At 36.9% G+C, this 13,368-nt stretch overlaps 1 protein-coding gene across 6 annotated transcripts in view; it reads right to left on the bottom strand.

The window, feature by feature from the left end:
* Positions 1–13,368, bottom strand: part of LOC113097232 (PR domain zinc finger protein 16-like) — a 204,588-nt gene that overhangs the window by 27,353 nt on the left and 163,867 nt on the right. For all 6 annotated transcript variants that reach the window (XM_026262438.1, XM_026262442.1, XM_026262439.1 and 3 more), the window contains exon 4: positions 2,566–2,703. In XM_026262438.1, the coding sequence (XP_026118223.1) occupies positions 2,566–2,703 (138 nt within the window). The remainder of the gene's footprint in view (positions 1–2,565; positions 2,704–13,368) is intronic.

Genomic DNA, 13,368 nt, shown 5'->3' with positions numbered 1-13,368 from the left:
ACACTTAAAGGAACAATTCACCCGAAAATGAAAATGCTGTCATTATTTGCTCACCCTAATGTTGTTCCGACCCTTATGACTGACTTTCTTTGGGTGGAACACAATACAATTGAGGCAGAATGTCCTGACTTTGAAATCTCAGCCATGTTCTCATTCAAATATAGAGCATTAATATAGAGTTGTGCTAGGTTCGGTGTAAATAACATCAGTAGAAAATAACGTTCTAAGAACTTTTATCTAATGTTTCCATTTAAGTTAAGCTTGCACACACACACACACACACACACACACAACCGGTCTAAAGTTTGGGATCAGTAAGACTTGTAATGTTTTTAAAAAGAAGTCTCTTCTGCTCATCAAGGTTGGATTTATTCGATTTAAAAAAAAAAGTAAAATGTTATTATAATATGAAATTATGATTTCTATTTTAATATCCTTTAAAATATAATTTATTTTTGTGATGCAAAGCTTAAATTCCACCAGCCATTTCTCCAGTGTCACATGATCCTTCAGAAATAATTCTAATATGTTGATTTATTATTAGAAATATCAAGTTGTGCTGCCAAATATATATATATATTTTTTTTTTGGAAACTGCGATAGTTTTTTCAGGATTCTTTGATGAATAAAAAGTTCAAAAGAACAGCATTTATTCAAAATATATATTTTTTATAACAATATAACTTTAACAATCGAACACATCCTTTCTGAATACAATTTTTAATTCCTTTCAAAAAAAAAAAAAAAAAAAAAAAAAAAAAAGGTTAAAAATTGACTGACCCCAAACTATTGAACTGTAGCAAATATTGTTGGAAAAGATATATATTTTAAATAAATGATCTTCTTTTATTCATATTTGTTGGTCCTTGTTAGCTGGGACAGTGGATGGGCTAATACAGTTAAATTTAGATCTCTTTCTCGCTAATTTAGTGTATAGTGCACACGTGGTTTAGACGGCTTCGCAGTCACCATCCACATTTCCATTCTTTGTGTAGAAAAGACCAGCTAGAACATTCACCCAGGTCTGTAATAACAACAGATTTACACAAAACTGTCTTATAACATTAGAAAGTGAGCACAAGCTAAATAAGTCATCCACCATGAACCCTCATTTAATCAGTTTGATAAAACAATCCCCACTCGACTACAGCACAAGAGCTTCACGATCAGACTGAGACCCTGAACAAAGCCAGCGTACAGTCTGTTATGAGATCTCAGCTTTATGACAGATCAGATACCTTATCTTAAAGAGACAACTGCTCGTCCTTTCAAAGAAAGCAAATGATTGGAGACGGTGGATTACACGATTCAGGAGTGTCCTGTCTGTGACTCTGAGTCACTTCCTCTGACAGAGACATCAGACACAGGCTGTTTTCATCTGTTGTGTGAGCGCTGACCAGCAGCAGCCGGTTCTGTCCTCATCTTCCTGACACTTTCACCGGATGTTCAGCGTAAGAGCTCTGTCAGACTCTTAAAGACAGATCAATCTGATCTACTAACCTGGAGGTCCCACATCCTGTTATATAATGTGATTCAGTGACTGCTGGCAGAATAAGTATCATAAACTGAGCTTCCGCAATACATATTATCAAACTGGGTACATTTATGACTGCAATAAATGCTGCAGTGATGATTTCAGTGTTGGAGCATGGTTGTGCCGATGTGCTGGTATTAGTCATTTACATCATAAACTGAATTATAAATGGAAAGTGTCAGCCTTTGTTCGGGACAGTTGTTGAGACATGTTTAAATACACAATAAAATGCAGAATATACTGTTCACTAGCATTCAAAACTTAGGGGTTGGTGATATTTATCTTTTTCTTTTTTTATGTTTTTGAAATAAGTATTTTATGCTCAAGAAGGCTGTGCTTGTTTGATCAAAACTACAGTGATATCGTTTTCTGTTTTCAGCCCTAATGTCAGTTTAAAATATCATATTGAGCATCGTTACTCCTGTCGTCAGTGTCACACAGTTCTTCAGAAATCATGCCAAAATGCTGATTAGTTACTCAAGAAACATTATTATTATTATTATTATTAAGGTTAAAAAAGAAGTGTCTCCATGCCGTTTTTTTTTTCTTCAGGATTCTTTGAGCAGAAAGTTCAAAAGAACAATTGAAAATTATTTACACTTAAAATTGTGCCCTTTTGAAATATTATTTCAAAATAATATTATTATTTAAATTATTTCACTCTTGATCAATTTACGCATCTTTGCTTTTATTATTATTATTATAATTATTATTTGTTGTGTTGTTTTGTCTTATTTTATTTCCTGGCTGGCACTGATGATGATGATTATTATTATTATTATTAATGACAATTACATAATCATTATGCAGTAACAATTTTAGGATTGTCTGAATCGCAGCTTAGGTTAAATGAATATTGTCATGGCATGACCTCTCAGACCCCTGATCTAATAGTTGCTTAAATGATCTAATTATCCAGTTGCATGTTTATCATCATGTGTCTTTCCTCTTGAGCTGTGATACACTGGTCAACACACCAGCTGGAGGGAGCAGAGCGATCACGGAGCGAGCAGGACAGACTAACATCTCACCTGATCTTCGCTGATGTGGCATATGGCCAGGTTGTGCTCGTCATGGGCCGGGGCGGTGCGCACATATTTGAGCCAGCTCCCGCCGGCCTCCAGACCCCCGTCCAGACAGAACTTCACATTACCACTGTTGTCCATGACCTGCAGACACAGAAACACAACGAGAGGGTGCTGTCATCACAACTTATTCACAGACAGAGACACTGAACTTCACTGACAGAGATCAGAGATGGAAGATATAGAATCAACTCGTCAAAACTATAAAGCATGAAATAAAAAAAAAAAATAAAAAAAGATTTATTTTTTAATGGTTATAATTTTATGCACCAATGCTGCCTTTATTTATTTAAAATACATTAAAACTGTAATATTGTGGAATATTATTATAAATTCAAATAACTTAACTTTCTTTCTATTTTAATATACTTTAAAATGTAATTTACTCCTGTGATGTAAAGCTGAATTTTCAGCATCATTCCTCCAGTCTTCAGTGTCACATGATCTTCAGAAATCAGTCTGATTTGATGATTTTGAAATAACAGACTGATTTTGATTATCAACGTTGAAACAATTGGGAAACATTTATTTGAAATATAAATCTTTTGTAACATTTTTAATAACACAGGTTGTCATACAGTGAAAGCACTGAAGACTCTGGTTGATTAACTTTGGTTAACCTGACACTGCTAGTGAAGTGGAGTTTGGGGTGTTTGGTTACTTGTCCAGGGAAAAGAGAGAAAGATGGAGGGACTGAGAGAGACAAAGTGAGACAGCGCGTCAAGAAAGGACCGGAAGGAGAGTGGACGCTGTTCTCTCGTGAGATTTACGGCACTCTTTTCTTGAAATATTACCCAGCAGAAGTGAGAAACGCCACTGAGACTCTCTTTGAAAACAGAAACTCTGTGTACATGTTTGCTTCGGCTCTGTGAAGCTGAAACCGAATACAAAGTGTGCCGTTAAGACAGAAACGAAATATCCACACAAGTAGCGTGAATCCATGCTAATAAATCTGTCTCTGTTAAACTCCGGAGGGATTGTATTCCGGCACATTAACACTCAAAGATTATGAACACGTACGAGATTATACACTGAAATCAAGACAAATGAGTGTCAAACTGTTACAGTATCCTCAGATAAAAACATTGTTTCATAGTTAACACAAATCATGTTTTGTCATTTTTTTTTTTTTTTTTTTGGGGGGGGAGGGGGGTCATTATTATAAAACTGCATTGATTTTTACAGTAAAATGTTTTTTTTTTTTTTTAGTACAAATTATATAGATAGGCAGATAGATATAATATATATTATGCAAAGATTTCATAGTTTTTAATTCTCCAATTATTCAATTCTTTTCCAATTCTTTTCTTTGCATTACACTGTATGTGTTTCTGTACGCTGCTGTGGAGCGCGGAAAAGACCATGCTCTGAAACACTGGTGCTGACGTTTACCTGGAGTCACTTCTGATGATGTTATGCAAATATCCGGCTGTCATTGAAATCTAATGAATCGTTGCGCAGAATAATGCGGTACACTGAACACAAGCTCATTCATTCACAGATCCAGACGTGTTCGAGTAGGACTGAACTCATCTGTCTAAACAGAATAACTCCAGGTTTGACTGGAAACAGGTTCTCTGCTGTGAGCCTGTTTGCAATACAAACACAATCGGTGTATTTATCAGTGCTGTTTGTTAAGAAAACACTACTATTATTATGGGATTTGACCAAACGATTAACCCTAAGTGTTCAACTTTGGTGTGTTGCTCAATCAAAAATGAATGACACACACATTGCAAGTGAGCAATGCGATGCAACCAAACCAGATTTCTCCCTCTCGTACCAACATCAGACCTGCCATGATGAGCTCAAATCCAGGGCCAACCTGCAATCACCAAGTTGTTTTCCTCTCTTATTTCTCTCTGCCTTCTTAGTTCCAGACCCGTTTTCTCTCTTTTTCTCCGATTTCCCAAAAGTTTGAAGGGTCACATACCAGAGGCACAGCTCTGGAGTCTGCTTTAGAGTTAAAGAGCCCCTCAGTGCCATTTTAAGAGCCCAATTACTCCCATCAGGTGTGAGGAACTGCCTTCACACACACACACACACACACACACACGTGCCACGGGAAGTGTCTGTGTCCCAAGGTGAAGAAGAAGTGTGCTAAACAGTTTGAGCCGAGCCGTATTTCTAAAATGTCGACACCTCCATGGGCTCAACGGGCAGAAACGAGTAAAATAATGTGATATTAGTTGTGCTGATCAGTCTTGTAGCTGAAGAAGAACAGACAGAGTGAAAGCGAGGTAAGAGAGAGAGGTGACCTCTGACCTCTATATGGAGCTACTCAGAGACAGAAAAAAGGAGACAAAGACAAAGAAATTAGACAGACACGCAGCTTACCTAGTTTCAGGTACACATACACACCCACAATACACTTACAGATTATGTGTGCTTCTAGTTTTGTTGATTATAATGGGAGTGATTTAGTTTTGATGTCATTCTTTATGGTTGTTTATGGCTGCCAAGCAATGTTTTAACTAGCCTGACTTTTGTGAGGTCACAGATGTCTATATATTTTACAGTGGCTTTGAATGTGGCTTGTCCGAACACATTTAGCATGAATATAGATGATGTGAGTTACAAATTGTGTAGAGGCTGCACTGATGCCAGATATTTTCATTACTCTGTCAAATTTCAGTTTGTGTCAATCAAAGCAAAGCAAAGCAAAACAAAACAAAACAATAAACAAACAACAAACAACAAACAAACAAAACAAACCAGAAAAAAAAAAACAATAAATATATAAACAAAACAAAAATAAACCAGAAGAAAAAAAAGAAGAAAAAAAAACACAAATCAGAACAAAAAAAAGAAAAACACACACACAAACACACACACAAACAAAAACAAACTAGAACAAGAACAAAAAACAAAAAACACAAAAAAAAAAAAAAAAAAAAAACTAAAAAAAAAAAAAAACGTTGATCTTTAGCTGTAAGTTGTAATCAAAGTCATACTCCACCCAAAAATGTAAATCCTGTCATCATTTACTCACTTTCTTCACAACAGAAAATATTTGTAAGTATGTATATATATATATATATATATATATATATTTATTTATTTATTTATTTATTTATTTATATATATACACAATTAATGTTCCACAGAAGAATGAAAGTCATATAGTCATTTGTGGCAGTAAATTACAATAATATATATATATATATATATATATATATATATATATATATATATATATATATATATATATATATATATATATATATATATATATATAATTTTTTTTTTTTTTTCAGTTCTCCTTTAAGATGAATATCAAGTCAGTGTCTTTATGTTCGGTGCAAATATGCCTTCTTTCTCTGCAGATGAGGCCTATTGCATAGTGTGAATTTAATCAGCCCTGTAATTTATTCTAATATAAATGCTTCTGTTTATTTTTTATTGATTACAGCAGCAGTAATGTATCACATGATGGGATAGAGTGCTTTTATTCTGACCATCCATATGTGTGGTGTTAGTTAAACATTTTAAAGTGAAGCTGTACAATCCCTGTAAAGTACCACACATCACAGTCTTCATTCAGCCTGGAAGATGAGGAACTGTGTTCAGCAGAGATTGTGTGTGTGTGTGTGTGTGTGTGTGTGTGTGTTTGCTGCGTCACCTGATTTGCATAATTCCTTTAGTAAATCAAGTGAAAACACAATGCTATCAGTGGCTAAAGTCATTCTTGGTGAATTCCTCCCTCGTTTTAATGTGATTTCCTCCGTCTGAACAGAAGCCCGGCAGGATATATGATAAGATGGACCCTGAATTGAACACTTTTGTTTCTCACAAAAGGAAAAGAGGGAAATTCCCCTGCAAAGCCTTTTAAAGCAGCAGCTGCACACACACACACACACACACACACACATGTGCTCCACCTTTACAGCGATCAGCTCCTCAACCTGCATGACTGATGTAGTGCGCAAAGTGAACATCTCATAAACGTCACCTGCAGTCAGGCCTACATGTACCTGTAACATATCAATATTTTACAACGCTGCAGCCATTTATAACAGGGGCGCAAACGGCTCAAACGCAGAGTATTCACACATTGTTCATAGTAACAAAGGCCTGAAAACACGTCGCGCTTCTTGTTGTGGTGCTAAGGAAAGTTGGAAACCACTAAAGCGGGTCAAAGCATTTATTTCAGTGGCAGTGTTGGCAGGCTTCGCGTTTCATTGATTGGGTGCTTGTCGAGAATAAAAATCTGATTGTGTTGAAAGTTGTTATCTCTCAGCTGTGTGTGTGTGAGTGTGTGTGTGTGTGTGTGTGTGTGTGTGTGTGTGTGTGTGTGTGTGTGTGTGTGTGTGTGTGTGAGTGTGTGAATGTATGAACAGCCCTGCTTTACCCTCTGATGGTTTTCTATCCTAAACCACTGGGAAGTTTTACTGGTTTCAGATACAAGATTGATACTAAAATGAGGACATTCAGACAATCATAACTGTAACAATAAATCAACACTGCTTTATATGTGTGGGTGTGTGTGTGTGTGTTATAAGCAATTTGAATGAGTGCTTTCAGGCAAGATGCAAACCAACTCAAACGTGTGGTGAAAAAAAAAAAGATTTAAAGAAATATAGACATTTTAAATGTTACAAAATATTTATATTAAATAAATGCTGCTCTGTTGTTGTTTTTTTTTTTTTTTTTTTTTTACTTTTCTTTTGAAATGATCATCAGTAAACATTGATGATAATAATAATAATAATAATAATAATAATAATAATAATAATAATAATAATAATAATAATAATAATAAGTGTTTCTTGAGCAGCAGATCATATTAGGCTGATTTGTGAAGGATCGTGTGACGCTGAAGACTGAAGGAATGATGCTGGAAATAAAATGCATTTTATTATACATTCACACAGAAAGCTGTGATTTTAAACTGCAACAATATTTCACAAATTTACTGTTTTTACTTCATTTTTGATCAGATAAATGCGACCTTGGTGATTCATGTAAATTTCTACTCTAATATATTCTATTCAGATGATTACATTTTATTACACTCTAAAAAAGGCTGGATTATTTCAACCCAACTTTGTGTCAATTTTCGGGTTAAGTTCATCCCAACGGTTGGGTTAGTCCAAATCTGACTCAAAGTGGGGTTGAAATAACCAAGCATTTTTTTGGAGTGTAGGCCTACATTTGAAATCCACTGTGGGTGTTTTAATAGACATAAGATTAGACACAACGCACAAGATTTGTGAAGTGAGAAGCCGTCCTGAGCTCTTGAGCAGAAACGGGGGACGCTGAGAGAGTTCACATTGTGTAAAACAGGAAGGTTTAGCTGACACCTCTGCAGAGAGCGCGCCGAAACAATGTAATGCAGTGACACAAGACTCTCCCTGCTCATATCCTGGGGAAGTGTGTGTGTGTGTGTGTGTGAGAGCGTGTATCTCTGAAGTCCGAACAGGGGCAGGCAAAATGACTCGGATAATAAAAACACATTGTTGTTGTAGTATTTTTGTGAGTTCTGTGCCATAGTAATGTGTGACTTTTTTTTTTTCTCTGTAACAGAAATATTCTTTAATGTTATGTAAGTCTAAGTTTTTTTTATCATCTACCAGGCTTCCCTTTTGGATGGTGAACCTGAAGCAGGAGGCGATGAAGAGGGTGTCTCACAGCTAGAGGGCAGTCATGTACGGAGAGCTGGAGACGGTCAGAAGAAAGGTCAAACACACACACACACACACACACACACACTCAAGTCTGCCGCTCCATCAGTCCACCCCTGACTCTAACAAGTGTCTCCACGCTGTAATTAACTGCTCTGGTTAGAGATCCAGGATCAGTTTCCCATAATCAGATTCTTATCGCACACATTACGTCTGGAATCTAAAACTGGCCACAGACCAGAGAAGAAGCACACTGCGCACAACACACACTTTTACACCTAATGAACGACGAATGAAGGAAAAGACACATCTGCTCGAACATGATTTTTTCTCTGGTGCTTTTCCCCCTTGTTTTTTTTTTCTTCTTCTTCTCTGTTCACGTGCAATTTTTCTGAAGGCATAAATCAGATTTAGAACATTCTATAGCACATTTAAATAATGTAATGTGATGCATAAGGCCAATCTGATCCTTCTTTGAATTTTGACAAATTTTTCTTTGATTTTGCAATTTTGTTAAAAAAAACAAGACTTCTTTGTTGCCTTTTTCTTTATCACATTTTAGAAATCATGAGAAATTATATATCAACTGAAAACTTAAAATCTCAAAATCCATCCTTTAAAACTCATTATAAAGTCAGACATTGTATTACCACTTAAATGGTACATCAATATCATGTTACAAAATGTTTTCAGTCATGAATTATAAAAATGTCAGCTTGGATCGTGCACTACAAAGTCAATGTTCAAAAATATGAGTGACAGTTAAGGGGTTAAGATTATAGTATTTATTTTGAATTAACTGCTGTTTTTACATTTTCAGTTTTCATTCATTTTAGAAATTATTTAGTTTTATTAGATTATGTTCTAGTCATTTTTTTTATTATTATTATTTATATTTTATTTATAGCTTTAATTATATTTTTATTTCAGTTATAGTCTTAGTAATTGTATCACTTAAACTTTATTTTATTATTTTATTTTATTATTCTATTCTATTCTATTCTATTCTATTTTATTTTATTTTGTTAGCTAGATGGTTAAACAGATGTAAAAAGCCATATATGGAGGCAACACATCAAATTCTATAGACCAGAACATCACTTTGCAACAACAACAAAAGCAAACTCCCTAGTAACCACTAAGAAGACCCTACTAAATGCATAGCTACCCTCTGTTAACACCCAGCATACGACAAACCCAATATGACACATTCCCTGATCAATCATGACCTGCATTAAAACAGCTCTATTTTGATTCTATATTGTCTTTAAAGATTCACCTCAGACTAGATAATATCCACTTTTCTACCATTTCAGAGGGCCGTGGGGTTATATTTATACATGTGGCAGTTCCTTGACATTAGCGCCGCCCCACCAGCCCTCGCCCAGACAGACAGAAACATATACACACTCATGTCCATTCATTATACCTTATCTAGCCAGGGCTAACCTGCAACCCTGACACAGGATATCCTGCTGCCTTCATTACAGTGCCAGGAGTCATTACTCCACGTCACACACACATACACACACACACACACACACACACACCTCCTAACTCTTTCAAGCTGCCTCCAGTCCAGACGCGCAGCACACACACACCACTGGCGAAGCTAGCATCACAGTCAACAGAGCAGTCTGGGCTGCCAGTGAGGTGAGACAGAACAACACACATTATTAGAGAGGAAGTCTCACTCAATCCGCGGTCGGAGTAAGATCATAGTTCTGTGATACGTTTGTGAAATGAAGATGTGTGTTTCTTGATGGACGAATCATGCTAATTGATGAAATACGTCACATTTGTAAGGCTCTGTGATTTCTGTGCTTTGCAAGTGTGGAATGCCACAAAAGTTTGTCATTTTTGGGATTAATAAAACAAAAGTAGGGCTGTTCAGTTAATTTAATTAACTTGTGCCTGTAAATATTAAAGCGCAGCATTTTCATAATTTAATTTGATACATTTATTGTCGTGTCACATACACACAGAAACTCAAAGGTCTTTACGACAACCCATCACTGGGCTTAGTTTGACGAGTGTCTAAATGTGTTTGTGTTGCCAGATATCTCCCGTCATTTTCCCCTCTCTCTCCGAAATTAATCCCAGACATGTATCAATAAAAGTCAGGCCACTGCTGGAGTCTGCAACCACAAACCTCCATCTGCTTCAGGCAGACAGCAGCAGCTCTGCTCATCACAACGCCCCATGAGTAATGACTTCACCGAAACACATCTGCAAGTCCTGCAAAACCAGACCCAAACCCATACAGTCGGACCGCTTCTCTTGAGTAAATGCAATGTCAGGGAAAGCCTAAAACAACTTCCCTATGTCAAACAAGTCCATGAAACTCTTCCAGTGTGACCAGAATTGTTTGATGATACTACACTTTTCATTTTGCAGAATAATTACAATGGAAAAATAAATTGCAGAATGTTGCATCCATGTTATTTGAAAATAAATTACACCATTACATTTGGATTACACCACTGGCCTATGGGGACGTGACACGACAAAATGAGCGAAACAAGCCAACGTTTAAAGATATCGCCACGATTAGTTGACAAATAAATAAATAAATAACAAGTCAAAGCACAGCTATAATAAGCAACAGCACAAAAATGAATTATACTACGACATATTAATCATGAACAAGGAAAATAGTCTGCAGCACAACAAAAATAACCACAATACAAAAATTAGCCACAACAGAATGAAAATACTTTTTTATTAGTTTTTTTCTTCTACTTTTTCGCCCAAATCTGTACGTATTTTACAATTTGCACAATTCGTATGAATTTGTACGAATGACCTACACCTAACCCCGCCCCTTAACCTAACCGTCACTGGGGTCGTATAAAATTGTACGAGTGAGGTCGTACAAATTCGTACGAATAAGCCACCTCGTAAAATACATACGAATTGGTCGTGAGATAGCGTTGAACGTTCTTTTAAACTGTTCTTTTAAACTTTATATTTATTAAATGAATGAATGAACGAATCTGAAGACTACAGTAACTGTTGCTGGAAATTCAGCTTTAATATCAGAGGAACAAATAATATTTTAAAATATGTTAAAATAGAAAACATTTGATTAAATTCGAATAATATTTCATCACATGAAAGCATTATTATGATGTATTTCGCCCAAAAACATTAAAACATCTGGCTGACCCAAATCGTGGAGTAGTGAAGTTTTCCTTCCATTTGTGTTGTTAATTCTGCGAAGTATTCCTCTTATGTTAATTCTGTTCGTATAGTCCTAGAAATCCTAGCTCTGTTTTATGTGAAGTGTCCAAACAGTGTCCATCCAACACAAAACATCAGAACACAGAACATACGTACAGTATTCATCACGCCGGTCTAAATAATGAATCATTTATACTGAAAAGCAAAAAGGGCATGAGTTCAGTTCTTAGTTGCGCTGGATACACCTAACAACAGCATCTGGAAAACCTCTTCCTTCACACACACGCTTAAATGTTTGTGATTTAATCAGGTGTTTGTAGGTGGTGTGTGGGAAAGCCTGGGTGACGGGGGTACAAAAACCACCACCCGAGGGGCGCACTGACAGTCCGTCTTCTTCACACACACCCAACACCCTCTAACACCCATGTGACTGGCTCACTGTTTGGGAACATAGGGCAAAACTTTCAGAATTTACTACCTGTTTCCTCCAGCGCTGTCATTACGGACGAACACACAACACAGATGTACCATTACATACAATAATAAGAGCCATCACACACACACACACACACACACCTTTGTGAATCTGCGAGAAGTCATAAAATTTATTAGGAAAACCCCCTATTCTAAGCTGAGTGTGTGTATGTGCATATGTGGGAACGTCGAACTGCGGTTTGTGTTTCGCAGTCATAATTTCTGTGACTCCTCATCTTGCGAGGGCAGGCGCTGGTTAATTAAAAAGCGGGTGAGTCTGGCTGGCTGGCCAGACCCTCTCGTAAAACAAACCCCATCTGTGCTGAGATATGACTGGCGTAAGGTAGGGCTGCGCTTCATTGCCACTGTTGAGTGTACGAGCGCTCTGCCAGCCTCACTGTCACTCTGAGAGTGAGACAGAAGCGTGATAGATCACAGACGTACAGTACATGCACAGAGACTCATGTAACACGGCCTGCGTCTCACTATTAAAACACAGCTGCCAGACACACATGAAAAAAGACTTTACACCAAAAAAAACGCAAGCATTACACTTTAATTCAATATAGTCCACTTTAGACATTCTACAATCTATGAGAGGCTATTAGGTTAGGGTTAGTATAATAAGTTGACGTACTTGCAAAGTTACTTCTAACTCTTGGACAGTTTAGTATGGTGATGTACATGCATGCTGCTGTTAAGACATCCACAGACATGCTACAGTGAGCGTGTAAGAAATACTGCTGCTGCAAATATAACATATATGAAAACAGGTGGAGCTGGGGAAGGTGGGGGGGTTCTGAAGTGACATATTGTTTTAGCAGATTTCAGGGCCTGTTTTTACATGTGAAATGTCACTGAAATTTCACTAATGTGACTGCACTTTTACTTCTCTTGAACGAAATGGGACTCCAGAGGTTCTCAGGGACATCAAATTCTTTCACAGACCCGTTGTGTTAAAATAGCGCTCTTCTAATTCAAACTTTCAAGGAAAATGTTCTTTAATTCGAGACCGAAAGAGTTGTCGAAGCCTGTCTTGACCCGTCCTCTTGATAGCACAGCGGCTGGCATGTATTAAGATCTGACAGCACTAGGCCCCTATTAGACAGCCAGACAGATCCTGCTTACAGAAACACGGCCCATTATCAAATAACGCTGAAGTTTAATACTTTTTGTTAGAATCACTTGCTATCTCTGGATCATCTGCCAGTCTTTGCTAGAGTGGCGAGTGGGCAGTTTTAGGTAAAGAAAGAAGGAGAAGAACCTGGTGGTTTTGCAAAAAATATATACATTTCAGACTGCACCTCCATAATGAAACCCCTGTATGTAATTTATGGGACCTCGTTAAGGCCGGCTCAGGAATGGCACTATTGCATTATGCTCTCCTTCTTTACTGGCCGGCTTTGGAAGCCGCGTTTTACAGCCAAGCTTTATGATATGTATTTAGGGCAATTAGGGAGGAGATATA

The sequence above is a fragment of the Carassius auratus genome, unplaced genomic scaffold, assembly GCF_003368295.1.
Source record: "Carassius auratus strain Wakin unplaced genomic scaffold, ASM336829v1 scaf_tig00216160, whole genome shotgun sequence".
Classification (NCBI taxonomy): domain Eukaryota; kingdom Metazoa; phylum Chordata; class Actinopteri; order Cypriniformes; family Cyprinidae; genus Carassius; species Carassius auratus.
The sequence above is the reverse complement of the archived record's forward strand: the minus strand, read 5'-3'. Positions and strand labels throughout refer to the sequence as shown.